At 38.5% G+C, this 18,523-nt stretch overlaps 2 protein-coding genes and 1 long non-coding RNA gene across 10 annotated transcripts in view; 2 read left to right on the plus strand and 1 right to left on the minus strand.

The window, feature by feature from the left end:
- LOC149717930 (Kv channel-interacting protein 4-like) overlaps nucleotides 1-18,523 on the minus strand; it is a 283,534-nt gene that overhangs the window by 23,117 nt on the left and 241,894 nt on the right. For 4 of the 7 annotated variants that reach the window (XM_089841516.1, XM_089841524.1, XM_089841495.1 and 1 more), the window contains one exon: nucleotides 30-152. In XM_089841516.1, the coding sequence (XP_089697642.1) occupies nucleotides 30-152 (123 nt within the window). Of the gene's footprint in view, nucleotides 1-29; nucleotides 153-10,843; nucleotides 10,863-18,523 lie in introns of those variants that run through there. The other 3 variants (XM_089841533.1, XM_089841502.1, XM_089841540.1) reach the window with 2 other exon arrangements.
- On the plus strand, nucleotides 149-4,148 carry LOC149717931 (uncharacterized). 2 transcript variants are annotated; one of them, XM_089841635.1, is made up of 3 exons: nucleotides 149-2,878; nucleotides 3,346-3,502; nucleotides 3,561-4,148. In XM_089841635.1, the coding sequence occupies exons 1-3, from the start codon at nucleotides 2,850-2,852 to the stop codon at nucleotides 3,819-3,821; spliced, it is 447 nt and encodes a 148-aa protein (XP_089697761.1). In that variant the 5' UTR covers nucleotides 149-2,849; the 3' UTR covers nucleotides 3,822-4,148. The 2 variants fall into 2 exon arrangements, with proteins under 2 accessions (XP_089697761.1, XP_089697755.1); XM_089841629.1 differs by having other exon boundaries at nucleotides 3,178-3,502; nucleotides 3,561-4,138.
- LOC149717932 (uncharacterized) lies at nucleotides 10,805-12,637 on the plus strand. The gene is made up of 3 exons (XR_016368283.1): nucleotides 10,805-11,372; nucleotides 11,446-12,069; nucleotides 12,410-12,637. It is a non-coding gene; the product is annotated as an uncharacterized LOC149717932 (long non-coding RNA).

Here is an 18,523-nt window from a genome sequence, read left to right on the forward strand (position 1 = left end):
GAGATCGGGTAGATAGGTAGCGTACTCACTTTTGGTGACCCAGTATTTGATGTTCTTGACCTCTCTCGGTGAAGGCTGCGTAACGTCTTCTTCGTCGCCCTTCCTTGGGCTCATCTTGACGATAGCCACCGACTCTGAAAGTAAAGGGCAGACTGCAAGTAGGTCAGTAGGCCGAGGGCCACCATTCGTGATACGCAATACATTCAAATATTATACAAATTGTGTGCAAAAGTGCAACAAATAGGACATCGAGTCTCCCTAAACAGACCTAACATTTTAGCTCGCCTTCATACAAACACGGAAGTAAATTGATTCATTAGCCATGTTGCATCGCGTAATACGTCTACCAGCATAGAAGCAATAGGTTATAACCCATTTCTATCTCCCTCTTTCCTACACTGATCAATTTTTGTTGCTTTCTAAGTGTTACGTAATAATAAAAGAACACATTGTATACCGAAAACACGAATCTACCCAACCCTCCAACGACATAATCCCGCTGAGGACGCATAAGCTGCGCGACTCTATCATTCGTCCATGAACAAGAAAGCATTATACTTTGAAATAGACCTGGCTGGTACTACCATTCATTTCTATGAATAATTTATCGCTTACGGAGAAGGGGGATTGAGTATTTTTACGATTCAAAAACAGCGGACAACAAAATTCGCGTTACGTCCATAACCACTCTAAAATAAAAAGTCAAACAACACGCCGCTCTCCCCGGAGCTTCATCGTGTCACTTGACAGCGTTAACACGCGCCTGTTGCGCCAGGACACAACCTTATTTTAGTCTTTTCGACCTCAAACACCTCTTTATATTCCTCCCTCTTTTATTTTTACTTTTTGATGTCTATAAGTATAATAAAAAGATCACGTGACTATAGACAGCGGCGGGAAAGTACCAAACAAAAGATCGAAATTGATCTTTTCCTCGCGTATGTTAAAAAAAGAACCAATGACAAATGAGAGTAGCCGTCTGTTTGACGCCAGCATCCAATCAATAGCTACTACCCCCTCCCCCCCCACTAAAACCAAAGAGATAGAATACACTAGTAGTTGAGAATGAGGAAACCTCTAATAAATTAAAGATGGAGTTTTAATAATAATTAGGGTTAAGAAAAAATATAAAATCAGAGCGAGATGAGGTTGGGAACCAAAACCTTCATCAGTTAAATTGTAATTTAAGTATTTCTAGGGCTAACTTGTTATCATAAGTTACTTGAAAATTATTATTTACGTTTGAACATTAATCTGACTAGAGGAACGAAAAAAAGTTTCCGGGTGGCTAATGATGGAAACAAATGTGTCTGTCCATTTCTACTTCACTTTCAATTCAATCACGGTTGGTTGCTTACTATTTCTCCATAAATCACTTAATAACGGATTAACTCTGCTCGATTAAACACGGAACATGTCCAGACGTTGCAAGAAATAAATATGTTTCCAGCTTTAGTCGTAACTCAAGAACTAACCCAACCAGCCTGCAGGGATCACATTTATTTTTTACCAGAAAGGAAAAATCAGGGCTGCGCCTGTAAAAGTGTTTCACCCGCTTCGTTCCGGTGTTCAGGGAAAAGCCAACGTAATGTGTACTTGAGCTTTGATTTGAGACACTTTCAGCACCCCTTTTAAGTTTTGAGTCGATCACTTTGAAAATGGTTTTTAAATTGGCAGAGTCACGTAAGATAATAAGGGATGAAAACTCGGAAACCGTTATCCGTTAGATAAACCGGAGATAAAAAGGTTATTTCGTCTCCCATTTTACACACCGCATCTACCCGTCGTCTCCTCTCCCGTATTATAGAGTTTGCTTTTGGACATTTGAGAGTTAACTTATTTCTCAGACAAGACTTTTAATGGGCTTCTTGTCAGAGTGTTAGGAGGGGAAAAGAGCGGGAAAAGACCCCAACGAAGAACGCCTCGTTTCCACGCGACAGTAAATTAGAATTAAGCGCTTGATTCCCGCCAAAAGATAGCGCGAGCTTCGGAGAAAAGCGGGAAAAAGGAGATGGCCTCCTCGCGCTTGCTGGCTTCATTTTCTTTATAAATAAGGCGGTGTTACGCCTTTATCCTAATCACGAGGGATTTGCGAGTCTCTCAAATGGATTAAGTCCCCAGAAAACGAAGGGGCGGCATTTTATCACGGACGACGAAACAACGCTAATATTAACTCTTGGTTTTTGGGCCGAAAATTCCGCTTTAAAGGGACAATGCAACGAAAATATAAATATATCTTGATGTATACAATAAAACAAATCTCCCCTTTTCATAATTCAAAAAATACTAAGCGTAAATAACATCATAACGCAATGTATTCATTCACTCTACGTAACTACCGAAAAAAATTGCTAAGGGATAAACGTCACAGTTGGACCAGCCAATAATCCGAGGATATCTACTTGACCCCCATTTCACGCTAAATTTCCCGCCAAAATCATCCAAGAAGAATCCTTTCAAATCGAAGCGATACCACTCGATGTTTACAGAGTGTTTAGGAAGGGGCACCTTGTTTCCTCTCGAATCTATATATCCAGAAATAGATGAGAAAAACTTGAACTCTCTAGAGAGCCATTCTTTGCTTGGCTTGTAAAAACGTATTTCAAAAATCGGCTAGAGAAAATTCTTGTAAAAATATTTCATCGAACGAGCGAATAAAGAGAGGGGCGAAACCGGCCCTGGTCGCCAGCCTACTACTCATCTTCAAGACGAATGAAAAATCCAATTCTATAGAGGCTATACTATCCACAAGTCCAACAGAAGAAAAAAGAAAGAATATTTCAAGAAAATCGAAAGAGTGTCTTTTCGCGCTGCCTCTCCATCCTTACACAAAACAGGAAGAAGATTAAATGCGAAGTCAACAAATGTTCGAAATGTGGTAATTCAACATATTATCCGCCACCACACTGGGACAATATTCTTTAGCTAACTTTTCCAACACACTCTATGTCACTTATCTTGGTATTCCCTCAAAGAAAGATTGATAATGAGAACGTCTTGGCTATCCCAATTAACCCAAAACCATTTCTCCCAATTCTCACTTAACCCAAAAACTTTCTAAATCTAGCGTTTTTTAAGTATAAAATAATTATACCTTTCTTTTTTATTTCTTGAGTTAAAAATTTGTAAATTTTTTAGAAGGGCACAAAAAATGATTAGATTAATTAATCTTTTTAGTTTTCGTATATAATGGGGTTACAAATGTGCGATTGTTGTATTCGTGTTTGATTTCGTCATGGAGTGGGTTAGAACCTCGAAGGATGGACTTGTTCCGGTTATTGGTGGGCAAACGATGATGTTGAAGAACACCGATAATGGTAGAAAATACTGGCGTTGCCCTTTTAGCGAGTGCAAGGTTACGGCAGGTAGCGATGATCAGACTATTCTTTATGTGAAAAACCAGCATAACCATGGAGTTAATCATTTGGAAGTTGCGAAAAAACGGGTCCTACAGAAGTTGGAGAAAGAAGTCGCGGACAACCCATTGAAATCTGTTTTGGAGGTATGAACTGTTTTTGCCTGTATTAGCAATATTATTATTAATCTCCATGATTCAACAGATTCACAGTGAAGTTCGGGCAGAGTCAATTAATGGAGCCGAGAATGAAGATATAGTTCGTCAAGCTTTCCCTAGTCATTATCAGTGCGAGTCATCTTTATATCGGAAACGTGCTGAAAATAATATTAACAACCCATTAACTCGTGGAGCTATCGAACTCGTCGGTCAGTGGACAAGGACTATATCTGAGCATAATTTTCTGTTATTCAACGAAGGCGACGAAGATAAGATACCCATTTTCGGAAATTTGGTTTTAATTTAGAATAGTAAATTGTATACGATTTTAATTTTGAGAGAAATAAATAATTGGGTTAAAAATTATTGGGAGAAATAATTTTGGGTAAACTGGGATTGGGATAAGTAGCGTTTGGAAGAACTATTTTGGGGGGGAAATGGGACTAAATCATTTTCTTCAATAGCGCAGAATGTGTCGCGCTTTCTACTTTAATACTCATAGTAAACTTAAGTCCCATTCCTAACTCATTGATGAAATGTTTTCGCGCAAGTAGTTTTGTTGGGGGTTACGCTATTTATCAGTTCACTGATGAACGAAAAGAAGAAAGTATAACAGGGAAAGCATTTCTTGGGCGCATTACAAAAACATTTTTCTTATCGATTTTTCCTTCTCTCTCTCGAGCTGTTTTCTTTTTCAAGGCAAAAAGAGAATAAAAAATGAATTGACTGTATAATCGATGACGAGCCCGTTTCATATATATATCTTTCCTCGTTGCTTGAACCCGTTCCCACCGACTTTTTATGGGCCGCTATAAAACAAGGTGTGGCGTGTTTTCGACGCAAACGAGCCTAGTTTACTATACGGAATAGCTATAGGCCTGCCTGCCTGTTAAGCCTTCTCCTGATTTTTACCAAGGATTTATTTTGTAAACTGTTTCTTTTTGGTGATGGTGGTGGTGTCCAAATAAACTTAACTTTAAAATATGCGGCGCCGTTAAGGCTTTATACACTCGCCATGCAGCCAGCCAGCAGGAATGCCACTAAGTTTATAGGCCTTGGCGTATCGTTAGTGTGTAACGAGAAAATAAAAAGAATAAAGTTCGCAACATAGTATAGAGAAAATGAGCTGCTGTGATTTGCATCCTTGCCGAGATGGGTTATGCATGGGTACAGATAGTGTCATAGTAGGCAATGGTTTCTACCACCAGGAACGCGCTTATCTATGAAAAATTACACCTCTCTACACATGCATTCTCGTATGAAATAAACTTTCAACCAAACTTACAACGACTATGATAACCTTATGATTCATATAATGACGTATTGTACAAAAATGTGCAGTACATATTATTGTCTGTTGATTTAAAATTCACTAAATCTAATGAAATAATTGCCCTCGTAATTACTTTGGAAAAGATACGTTTAAAAGTAAAAAGTTATCTATTTGCAAATATGCCATCGGTACATATCAGCTAGGTTATTTATCTCTAAGTCGGCCAACTGTGGATGTCTGGAGGGAGTTATGATTCTAAAGAAGTTTAAGGTCGCGGGTTTTTAACACTCTCTTTTAATTTTGATCTTCGTCCAAAGGGCGCGTATATACTCTGTAGCCTAACCTTAAAAAGAAAACGAAGGCAAAAAGAGGGTACACGCGTTTCTAAAGTATGTTACGCAGTATTACTCAAAAGTCCATTACATAAAATAAGTTTGGATAAGAAAGTAAATAGTATATGAGGGAAATTATTTTGAGACCCGAATGACTTACTTCACGTTATTAACTTCTGCCTTAATGTAACTAGTTTTCGAATTAGGAAAACTTTAATTGCCTCCCTCGCTTCTTCATTCCCCATCTTCCTCCATCATCCCATCCCTCGCGACTCTGAGTCGTCGTCTGGTCGCGGGGGGGGGGGGGATGCTGGAAGTGCAAGGACGCGAGCGTCGACTAGCCTCCCTATATACGGCGATTTATCAAAAATGTCCACCCCTCATCCTTCCCCCAAATATCTCCACTCTCCGATCCCCGTGCACCACCACGCTCTTTTCTTACTTTCTTCATCCTTCGCTCCGCAGGGATGATACATTTTTTGGTTTTCTAAAAATAATTTTTAGCCCTGACCTCGCGCTAGGTCCTCTTACTCCCGAAACCCCCCCCCTCCCCCCGGTAGAAGCCACTCGACATATTTTAAGAGAGAGTGAGAGAGAGAGAGAGAGCGAGAGAGAGAGAGCGAGAGAGCGAGCGAGAGAGAGAGAGAGAGCTAAAAATATGTACCTAATACTTTTGCTTTAATAATTTATTAATAGGATCGAAAAAATTCTTGATATTAAAGGTGTAAAAAGGATTAATTTTTCAAATGGAGAAGATCTATTTTTTGTAAACTCTATATGTGAAATAATTCAAACCGAACACGGCTTTACGTATGCATTATTGGTGATGCATCCCAGACTACTATAAAAAACCCTACAAAGAAATAAACCATTTTAATGACATCACGTATACCGGAATATAGCTCAGACACGGAGAAATAATTCCACCGTGACTGAATGCAAAATACGGTTCGTCCCAATCTTAATATACTATATACTTCAAAAGAGTAACCGCTTACTAAAACGCATAATGGCGTATAACAACACAACCTACGGCATTCTTAAACTGAAATGACCCGAGTCTTTCTCCATCTCTAAAAAATCCTGGAAATAAATGTTCCAAGAGCACGAATAGGATGAGCGGAAAGAAATAGTGTATATCCCAAGTTTTTCAGATAAGCGAAGTTATGGACTTTATTTACCAGACGCGACTGCAATTTCGCCTTCAACTCGGGGCAGTATTAAAGATATATTTAAAATGGTTCGGGATAAACGTGGTTGAGAGAGAGAGAGATGAAAAACACTACGCTAAGCTCCCACGCTATTACCAACTGGAAAATATTTGACCTGTTTTCAAGAATGCATTCGTAGCACCACAGAACATTAACCGCGGTTTAGATATTAACTAAGAATAATAAACAACGTACAAATGAATATTCATACTGAGACGTATCTTTAAAAGATTTAAAAGAAAAATCACAGTTTTCATATACAGGGTGTTTGTGAAAGGTCCATCAATAATGAAAGGGCGTATTTATTGGGCCATTTTGAGTCGAAAATGTTCTATGACATTTTTCCGTTTGGGCCACTGTTTTCAAGTTATGATTGGAGTAATTTACGGATGACCCCTTAAATTTAATTAAGAAATTGAAAGACAGCGCTAATTTAATGAAGGGGTCATCCCTAAAATATTCAAATCATAACTCGAAAACCGTGGCTCGGACGGCAAAATGTCATAGAACATTTTCGACTCAAAATGGCCCAATAAATACGCCCTTTCATTATTGATGGACTTTTCACAAACACCCTGTATAGCAGACAGACAGTAGAAGCTCTGTATGAAAAACCATAGTTTATACATTTTTGTTAGCCATGATATTTGTTTTTGTTAAAAAAGATATAGGCTTAACAGAAATTTTTGAGACATTTTTACTTGCTGTACGTTCTTTTTCTTTATATGTCTCTCTCAAATGTAGTATTATATCTCGAATTGAATTCCACGCTCTATGAAAATGCCATAGCGAATAAGCGTTACACGACGAATTTTTTACATTCTTTGTCACGATACCGGAAGCATTCCCATTTTTTCGTATGGGTTAGCGCAAAACGCAAAATTTGAATAAAATTCTAAAGGTTTAAAAGAATTAATTTCGAAATTCTATTAGATTTTTGGTTGAAAGAGAGGAGGATATATTATATTTAGCCAATTTTGAGTAGACGAAAACTGAGGCAAAAATAATTACATTGCACTACTTTAAGATAACGTAATATCAAAGTAGAGCGTTGATTGGTCGACCAAATAAGTTATATAAGACTCGGAGTACGTCGTAAACATGCACTACTACTATTGGCATTTCATCCTATTTGCTTTTGGTAATAATATTCGTTTTAAACTTAGTCTCAGCGCGGCAAAAATATATTTCCTTATATTTAAATCCGCCAAAATGTAACCAAACACCAGTAAGTCAAATTCCTTAAGGTATAAACTGAGATAGACACGCGTTCCGGTTTCTAATCCGAGATTGAAAGTTCTTAAGAAAGTTTATTCACCAAGGAAGGAATGATACGGAACGAGTACAAGTTCAGTCTAATGAATTTCGCGATTTAAAGGCCGTTAATCACTGGCCCCCTTATGTTTAGTCTATAATACCTCTACATACACATTTCTCTCTCTCTCTCTCTCTCTCTCTCTCTCTCTCTCTCTCTCTCTCTCTCTCTCTCTCTCTCTCTCTCTCTCTCTCTCTCTCTCTCGCTCTCCCGACTTTGTTTACCACTAACAAATTACGTATTCCGTTAAGTTAAAGCATTTTCCGCAAGCAACGTTCAATCTCCTAGTTTTACAAATATAGGTCTGTGGTCTTTCTCAACCATGCAGCGGCTCCTAGTTCTAAGGAATCTTTGCTTCTCTCAACAATCAATAATGTAAGAAAGTTTTCTTAAAAAGATTTGGTGTCATTTGGCGTGGTGCGCCGGCCGCGCGGTGTAAAGGACCCCGCCCTCGGGGGTCATTAAGTTCAGCTAACTCTAGAGGGAATATCAAGAAAAGCTGAGCCAACCTACAACTCGCTCTCACTCCGAGTACAGTTATTCTCTCATAAATCTTCAAAAAGGGGGTTATTAAAGTTCCAATGGCTGGAAAATAAGAAGCGGCGGTCAGAGGCGAAAGTTGGGCAGGGAAGAAAACTAACGGCGGAATCAAGGTTAATAGAGTGACCAATGCGGAGGTTGGACACCCAGTGTTGCTTCACCGGAAGTAAACTTTCGTCTAGACTTTAAGACAAGAGAACAGCCACAAACTTGACACATGTAATAAGTTTAATACCTTCTACGCAAAGGACGTACTACGGTGATTAATCTGTCTGGCAGCTAAGGATGATTAAGTGCGCGGTGGAAATAAAGGATTATTTAGAATACTGTGGGAATTAGATTCCTGGAAGGTCAAGTTATACATAGTTGGTTTAAATTTATCCAAAACTAAGAGCATCGGCAACCTTCCTTTCATACTTCGAATAACCTTGTCGTAATATCGAGACTAGAGCAATTTCTAGGTGTATTTTCTATATATATTTTCGTGGTCAGTTTATACTCGCGAGTAGAAGAAGGGAACCGGGGAAGGTTTATGAGGTATTGGCAAGGGTCTCAGGTGAATATTTTGATGCTAGGGTGGTCACCGCACGATACCATGCATACCGCGTTATTCATAAATATTTCATCATTAGGAAAACGTGCCAAGATTAGGGGTTTCTGGGCCAATTAAATATGAATGCTATATTTTTCCTTATATATAATCGTTTCTCCTCCACTAATGGACTCTATTAAGACGCCTTCATTTTCAAATGGTGTAAAATTGAATTGACTCATTATCTACGTTATGATTATTGATTATTGTAGTTTGAAAAAAGAAACACGGTATGTTTGTTTTTTTTGGGGATTTTGGAGATAATCGCAATTAATATCGTATTTAAACATTGCAGTCTTAATTGTGCAGTGCTTTAAGATACGCTAACAGTCATTATGATGTGGTTATATAATTGTCATTTGTAATTTCGTTCCCACAAACGTTCCGAAGAGATTTTTAGAGATTCAACTTTATGTAGCTACAAAACTCTTCAAAACTTAGACGAAAGTTGAAACGGCGGAAGTATTTTAAGAATTCGCGAGAGTGTAGTTTAAAAGCGCGCGCGCTAAACTCGCTCAATTGAGCCTAGGAAAAGGCGGGAATAGAGGTTAGGCCTCATTGAACTGGTCACCGCCGGCCGCGAGATGATTAGCGCTCGGCCACTAGGGTCTCGTTCTACCATTAACTTTTCTAATATAGCAATTGGGGGGAAAGAATCCAGTGTCTCCACAGACTGCAAACCAAACTGGAAACAACGACAGTTCATTATTTGAAGTAAAAATCCAACTCGGTCTGAATTCAATAAGGTTAATCAGGTTGAAGTTTCTACTTGGTATGGGTCACGGTAATTAGGGAACACTCAGTTTGACATATTTCTTCGTAGCTCGTAGTATCTCCAATAACAGGTAAATTGTTTAAGGCTATGTAATAAACCGTTCTTTCCAGCGCATCTTCTACCCTCAGTTTTGGTAAACTTTGAGAGAGTCTCTTTCTCTCCATCCCTCGGAACTCGTTTTGGACTCGGCGTTTTCAGGGATAAAAGGTAAAGGGAGTTTTCGGATCGATAGAGCTAACTTCACCTTCGTGCGTAGCGAGAAAAGCATCCAGGTGAGAGAGACTCGCAGTCAGATAGACCTGTACCCGATTTTTCCAGGGACCACGGCCCCGCTCGCTCTCTCTCTCGCGACAACATATCCGTATCCGGGGAACCCCTCCCAGTTTTTTATCATCTTGGGATTGCTAGGGTTTGTAGGTTTCTTGATGTACAAGAGGATTAAATAAATATGTGTCGGAAAATTACCTGTTTAACAAATGTAAACCGCATACTTAATTCGAAATTGTGTCATTTAAATTTCCAACTTCTTGAAACAAATGTTAATTCCGGATAATTTCCTGTTTGTAATTAGTACGGTGTAGTGGGTTTAATTAAAAAATGCTGTCCTTGTTTCAGATTGATATTAGGTTAATTAAACGTATACATTTTAAAATTGGATTTCTTCAGAAATATTTTACTATCTTTGTCAACACCTAAGAACTGATGTTGTAGGTTTTTTATGAGGGTTGAAGATGGCTTTGACAACTTTGTTTGGGTTTGATGGGTTTTGGGTATAACAACACTTTGCGTCCGAACTTTTTATTCTCGTTTTGAGGTTGTCACGAGAAAGGGTTTGAGCGAGTGTCGTCCATAATGCCAACACGACATTTTGCGCCGCCCATTGTCATCTTGGCTTGCACGACACATTGAAACGTAATATTAGACGCAAGTTTTATTTTATAGCGTCCCGACAAAACCATAGAAGGAAACCACCCTTTTTATCATTTCTTATTTTTCATCCTAGCTTCACCTTCATGCCGATTACGCCTATTAAAAGTCAGTGCCATTCCCCACGGAGTGAATTTAATTATTTCAATTTCACTCAGTTTAAGGTCAATTATTAGGGTTAACATTTTGCACCAAGAAGAAAACTAATTTACCTTTACCATTAATTAAGTTTAAGGTCAATTATTAAGGTTAATATTTTGCACCAAGAAGAAAACTCATTTACCTTCAGTTAATTCATCCCAGAAATTCTTTTCAATCGTGAAATAATAATAATTAATTAATTAAATTAAATAAATAATCTTACCCATTTTCTAGAAAGAAAAAAGGCAAACCCGAATACAGATAGAAAATTTTCACGACTGTATATTTCTAAGGAGGAAATTTAAACGACGTGGTACTTTCACACCAGCGATTTTTGTACTAAGCGTAAATACGGCGCCTCTCCCAACCCAACCCAACCCAATCCCATGCCGTATTCAATGACTTACTCTTAAGCAGCGCTTTTCGTCACTTCCGGTTTTAAATCAGCGGGGGGTCTCCGAACTTTACGGTTTCACAGAAAATAAAAACTAACGAAAAAAGTTTTAGTTTCTAGCGCAACGTCGAAAGATCTAAGCCTAAAAATAAAGCGATCGTATCTTTTTTGTTCTACAAGAAAACAGTGTGAGGAAACAAAGCAATACCGGTAGTGGTGGTGGTGGTATAGATAAAAATCCGTGCTAAAAAGAAGAAATTCCGACAACCATCGTGTGTGGAAATAAATAAGAAAGGCGGTTCAGTGGAATTCCAGTTATTTCCTATTACGAAATTTGGTTCGTTCAACTAGAAAGAAGGTAACCGCGTAACACTGTAACTCTAAAGTTTAATTTGGTCAGTCGGATTTACGCCAAATTTAATTGCTTTTAGGCCTACTAAAGAAATAGTGCAATGGCGATTAAAATGAGAAGTGTTGGAACATTTTTAATTATGACCTGTGGTCAAATATAGCCAATTTCATCGTTGACCCGAGCCGAGAGGTCATTGCGCCCTAATCTTATCCAGACGCCGAGTTTCAAATGAGCGGAACACTCGCGTTGTTTTAGTGAATGGTCTAACTATACCAACATATTTGAAGAATGCGACTTCAAATCCTTTATTTCTAAAGAGAAAGAAAGAATAGAGGAGCTGCGTTCTCCCCGCGAATATACGGACGAGATGAAACGAAACCAGCCGAGTCTTAAAGCAAGAAGATCCGAAGGGGGGGGGGGATAAAAAAGAAAGAATCAGACGGGATTATTTTTCTTGGACATCATCCAAAACCGACGCGGGTGCGAGAATAGTGTCCCTCGCACCAGAGAGCTCTCTCTCGACCCTCACACGTCAGACAATCTCGCGCTGCCATCTCCGTTCTCCACCTTACCTTCCCCCTCCTCTCTTTCGCTAAACCCTTAAAGCGTAAACTGGGAAGGAGAAGAAACTAGGAACGCTAGGAGAAGCTTCTCCTTTAGACACACGGAAGAAAGACGAAGAAAAAACCTATCTCGACTATAGGTAGGTAGATAAGGGGAAGTAGATATAGTTCCTCTCTCTCGCGCCTAAAGATCGCTGATACAGACATATTATACTGTCGGTTAGGTTAGAGACAGGAGTCAGGGGATGATGCTCTTTGTACACTAAGCCTTAACGTCTATTCATCTTCTAGTTAGTTACTCGCGTGTCTATATCGAAACAACCCTTTACTTGTCGCTGATAGTAACCGGAGTGTGACGTATAGTTCAACTTCACTCGTGTTTTAAATTCAGAAACAAATTCCTGAAAAAAGGATTCGGAATTGCGTCCTTTAAATATTTATCAAGGTTCAATGATTTTCGGTTGTTTCACTCATTCGCAGTTTACCAGTGTTGGGAGAACAAGCCGACATAAAGGCGCATGCACTTGGATATGGAAAAATTGGATTTTCTCTTCAAAAATCAAATTAACTCTTAACCCCTTACCCGTTCATTCGTGAGACGTATAATTCCAAAGACATTAAAATATCTTTCGCGTCAATTGCGGGCGGGGGCATATCGAATAAGTAAGTTTAAGTAGACAAAACATTGTCGAAGAATCGATTTCTTCTTAAAATATAACTCCAGTCTTCTTTTCATTGCACGAGAATTTTTATCACCATCGGGTCTCGCGCGTACTATTTCCCACAAAGGCTTCGTATCAAAACTCCCTCAAGAATAGAAAAAAGGGTTAGAAATATTCTTTTTTTGGGTTCCGAGGGGTCTGGTTGGTCTCAAGCTCCCCTTGTCTGCCTTTGGGACGGCAATATATTCGGAGAGAAGAAGAAGAAGAAGAAGAAAGAGAAAGAAAGGAAGGGCACCGAATCGAGAAATTTACGATTCTGTTCGGCCGAAAGGAATCGATCGAGAAAATGGAAACAATCTCTTTTTGGTTGGTTTTTCCTTGTATGAAAGAAAATCCAGAGCGCCTTTAAGTCCATTCCAACTAATGAATTTATTTTTCAGATGAATGGGAGATAGCTGGCGGAGGCATTTTTTTAACCGTTTTGAATGTTACATTGTTATTTATCATTCACGCATACGTCAGACGTGTTTAGTTTCAACTATGATCTAAGAGTGTACAGGGTCAAAGTTGGAGGTATATTCTCTATAGACGCTTGGTTATATATAAGTCGTTTTAAGTTTATTGGGTTTTTTTTTATAAGTTAAGGTTGTATGCTTGAATTAATTCTTTTAACAAAAGAATATTGAATTATTCCTGAAGATATTGCCCAGGTCATTTTAGGGTGGATTATACAATTCTGGTATATATATTCCTGGGCGTCTTGAACAATTTAGTTATAAGGGAATTTGGGCGTTGCAGTCAAAATGCCTAAAAGAGGGTGAAAGAGATAGGATGGGATGATGGGAAGGGTTTAGCCTTTATCTCCATCCATATAACGGGATTTTAAGGGACATTTTATTTTTAGGGGTGTTCTACCTTCTAACAAAAATGTTTAAGTAATGGGTTGGGTACCTTTTTACTTGCACGAAAGGTTCTGGTAAAATACTACTCTTAGTATGGACATAGCACGCCATTATACAGCCATAATAGGGCTAGACAGTCTGGGTCATTTTTAAAGATAAATATACGAAATACCTATCAACCTTTATGGAAGGGATTTCCAACTCTTATCGGAACAAAAAATATAAGAAATTTATATATAAAATATATAAAGAATTTTCTATAAACTAAAATCCAGAGTTTATATATGTTCATTCCATAACTTGGTCAATTTGTAATAGAAAACAAATTGCAAAAACATTCTCTTGACCATTAGTGAGCCGACTGGGATGCGAATGACACACGGAATGGAACGGAACGGAACTAGAAGACATCAGATTTCATCATAGATACCGGAAGTTACTATAACCACTTCCGGCAGGCGTACAAAAATATGACAAGGCGTGTTTCGTATATCGTTCCTTCCAAAAACTTATAAGAGAGAATCAAAACTTTCCCATTTCATATAGGCCTACAGTAACTAAGGTCATAGGTCCTTTGACGTCACGCGCCAATACATCCGTGTCTTTCATAAAGTATTTATTTCGAAAATGGTTCAATTTTTATTTTTATCATTTCAGAACTTTTGGGGATTTCTACTTAAAAATTAATATCAGATTTATCGCAAAAGAAAATCCTTTAAGCGAAGAAAGTTCTAAGCCGATTATATCATGGATGAACGAATGTATTTAGAGGGATATTCCTAACAGCTATCTCAACTTCCATATACATCATGAATGCTGGATAAAGATGGATTATGTATGAGTTACCTTTTCCACTTTCGGAGAATCGCGTCATAGCATGGACTGCAATTTACCGATAGAATAAGCCAAAACCGTTAATAAAGGCCGGATGATAGCTTATGGATAAAAACTATAAAACCTTTCGTGGATTTAACTTTGTACTATAAGGCAACGGAAGTTATCAAAAGTGTTTCGTGGCCCAAAAACCAGAGGATTGTTTACTTCTGGTACTATAGTCAGCTATTCAAATATTGTCGGGGTTTCTTTTTTGGAGCGGGGGATGTGTAGGTTTTAAGAGGACCACAAGGACTCTTATGTCTACGTCATTGGTGAGTCTAGAGAGTCCTTCGAAGGCCGTTGCCACGCCAGACAACGCACACGTCGAAGACTAACACTTTAGTTTGCCGCATGCTTCGGAGTAAATTCTCTCCTAACCCTAACTCCTACAGTCACTAAGGGACGCGGGCAGCGAAATATATCGATTAGGAAATCGGAATCGCAACGTGATGGGATCAAACCCACAGAGACCATCGCGAGATATTTTTCCGTTGCAAGGGCGAGCTTCGCTTAAACCCAAGGAGAAGATCACTATTTTTTTCCTTCTTCGCTGTCTCTTGAGATCCCGATTCCCGAAATCCCTGATCTCGCGTGGTAGAGTCGAAATAATGACCAGGGATCAAGGGAAGTCAGTCCTAATCGTTGATCGATTTAGAGAAATTATTGCATTTTCTTAAAAACCCGAAATTTAAACAATAAATAATGTTTTGGAATATAATAAAATAAATAAATGAACTATATTAAACTGTAGGCCTATAATCTGAATATTTCTGAAAAATGTTCATCTTCTCTTTAACATCCAATTAATTTCCTTTTAAATGTCCCAAGAATAAAACAGCAACAATTAAGCTAAGAAACGCAAAAAATAACTAAGTGGAATTAACAATTTAAAACCCGCTCTCCGTATCAAAGTCAAAATTCTTAAAATTGTTGAAATATTTTTGCTTAGAAAAAAAAATTATATGTTGGTTGAGAAATTGGAGAACTGAGTCGCTAGCTACAGAGTACCGAGTTGCGTCTTTTCAAAGTAAACTAAATATCCAGGTTAACGTTAGAGAGTGACATCCTCGGAATGTATCAAATTTCTTTTAGAAAACACTTCTATTTAAGCTAGGAAATTTGATGCATCCCAAGAGTGACACGTAACTATACTAGTTTTATTACGAAAGAGGGCCTTGTTCATGGGTTATGGTATCAAATATTTAAGAATAAGGCAACCGGAATGCAGTTTTTTTTTCCTTTTGGCTTTTCAGGGGAGGGGGGGGCGGAAATAAGGCAATCTGAAATAAAAGCTTTGGAAAGCCGTCCGCGCTGTGCGGTCACAAATGGAAAGTGAACACGCGTTCCTGAAGAAGTAGAAGCATTGGGATATATTGAAGTATAAACGGCAATTTAGGCTTATATGGAGCAATGTAGTAAATTGCAACATTTCACCTCCTTTTAAAAACTTCCCAGCAAAAAGAATCCTTTTACAGAAATGGAACAGTTTCCGGTAATGTTTAGTTCAAATGAACAGTGTCACGCGGCGGCGGCGGCCCTTTGTTTTAGTTGTATCAACCGAGGCTTAAGACTATAAATGTACCTTAATTATTTTTGTAAAATATTCCGGTTTGTGTATCGCTATAGCACATTAATTTATCCGTAATCCTAATTACGCTAGACTTTGTTTAGATTTTTAAGAGGGGCGAGAACCGATAACTGATTCGGACATTGATTGATTGAGTTAATTTTAAACGTCAGACTACTAAATAATGGTCATTAATTACGAAATTACGACGTAAAATAAATAGAAAAATTAAAATTATGATGGGCAATAAGTAATTAAGTCTTGTCTGAAAATTTAATATTCTAATCAGACATCAAAACAATTTGCAATTTCATAACTAGCTAACTAACCCTAACTATAAGGGAAAAATTCCACACTAAACCCTTGGGTTTTCAGGTTGCCGTATACCTGTAATTTGGCGGAAGGATTTTGGGGACATATCTATAAGCAATCAGTCGGAAACCCTTCACTATACCATTTCCCCCCAAAAAGAGGTCAAAGTTGAAGGATCATCAGTGAAGTGGGTTGGCGATAAGGAGTTGCACGAGGGGGGGGGCGATCGAGTGTCCCCATTTATCACGAAATACCGCGGAAAAGGAAGCAGCAACTGAGGAGGAAGAAGAAAAAAAACCTCAGCGCAGCCAAAATCCGTTTTGGGCTTGCACAACCCCCTTATAACGATAATCGTGAAAGCGACGCCGGCAAAGGATGATGATAGAGAGAGAGACTATGGAAGATACGCAGGAGGATGGAGAAAGGGCCAAGCAATTTAGGATATATTCCGTAACCACCACCGATAGATAGCCAGAGCAAATGAGGGCCTGCTGATGATCAAGAGATACTTATTACTCGTGCATGGTGCAGGGGATTGGAGAGGAAAGATTACTCGTGCATGGTGCAGGGGATTGGAGAGGAAAGATTTGGTCTATTCTAAGACAGAGTATAAGTACGCCTGCCATGGGAGTTAGTGCCCATATATGAAAAAACTATTTAGATATCCTTGCTAGTTGGGCACTCCTGGCACTAATTAGGGGCTTAGCGCTAGATTAGTTGGTTGGGACCTTGTTTTGCGTTTTGTATACTTTCGTGAATATTGTTAGGCCTAACTGGGTCGACAGAACGATAAAAATGTTTAGTACACAATTGCTTGGTTAACTATAGGTCTTTTGTTAGGCGGAAATGGGACTTGAAGGAAATAAGAACATAGTTAATTTGATTAAAACTAAATTAGACTAAAATTGGAGCGAGGAAATGAATAAATCATAAATTATCTCAACTTTTGAATACGAATTGCAATAAGGGTTAAAGTTTCGCTGCAAAAACCAACGATACGACAAGCTTACTAACACAACCAGTTCTTTAATAACCTCGCATTAATTAACTAAGTACTAAATTTCCCTTGACGTCCCCACGGAATTTGAAATACAACTAAAACTAGAGTGTTTCTCACACGGAGAAAACAGATCGAAGGGAATCCGCGCGGCGACATGAAAGAGAAATGGAGTTGCAGAGCAACGAAGATAGTCAGTAGACTGATGGACTAAAAGAGGTATGAAAGAGGTCTGAAAATGGGAGCTCCAGGAGAAAAATCGGAAAAACGAGGGGTCAAGAATCCGCCTTTTATCCGATCTTTACACGTGTTTCAAAAGAAGGAGGGAGAGAGAAACGACTTTCACAAGGACAAGATCCATATATTATATTCGCGCCATTCCCAACAGGTTGCCAACCCCCCCCCCTCCCACTCGCTTCTATGTCCCAGAGGACACGGGACATGAAACTTTTCATTCATTCCATTCCGCTGTCCCTGTTCTCTTTCGATATCACTTATCAAAGATTAACAATTGATTTTTTTTTTTGGAAAAACAACTAATGGGACGTAAAATACCGAATAGAAATTAAAACCAGAGACCACGTTAAAATCAGTGTGTTAATTATTAAAGTTAAGGACTGATTCTAAGCTAGCGAGTTCTGCAAGAGAAAGGAAAAAGGCTTGGATGGATACCACTTATTTTAGTGAGGGGGAAAAAAAGTAGGTTTACGTTTGGTTTGCGGCCCTAGATTCGTAGAAGTGACTGTGTAGTTTGAAGGCGTAATAAAAGAAGCCGGAAATCGATAGAAAGGTTCTTTTCCGGGGCTTGGGGATCTTGGGGTTTGTTTCTACTGAAAAAATAATGTTTCTAGGAACGGAATATGAAAGGGCGAAAAAAATAAAAAAAAACAGCCTTTTCCTTTAATTAAGACAGTTTTTCTTCATTTTCTTTCTAACTCAATGAAATCAAAAAAATATATTAAACCTAAGTTATAAAATGATACAAAATTTCTACTGACTTCGTTAACCAATCAGTTATTGCGTTAAAACTACGTTAAAATTGAAGACCGTCAAGCTGACATATGCTCTGATGAATTACAAATGAGATATTCTCCTATATCTAAAGTGTTTTTAAATTTCTTTTGGGGGATAAAGGTTAAGAAAAGAAATAGGTCAGTCATTCTTTGGAAGCCGACAAAACTAGTCTACAGCCATTAATCTCCCGCCAAAAATAGTGGGGGGGGGAATAAAGGGGGTGAGTGCTTTTAACAGGGGATGCCCTCTCTTTGGCCCTGTTAG

This window comes from Phalangium opilio, unplaced genomic scaffold (genome assembly GCF_054372755.1).
Source record: "Phalangium opilio isolate 3A_F unplaced genomic scaffold, DU_Popi_V2 ptg000003l_1, whole genome shotgun sequence".
Lineage (NCBI taxonomy): Eukaryota > Metazoa > Arthropoda > Arachnida > Opiliones > Phalangiidae > Phalangium > Phalangium opilio.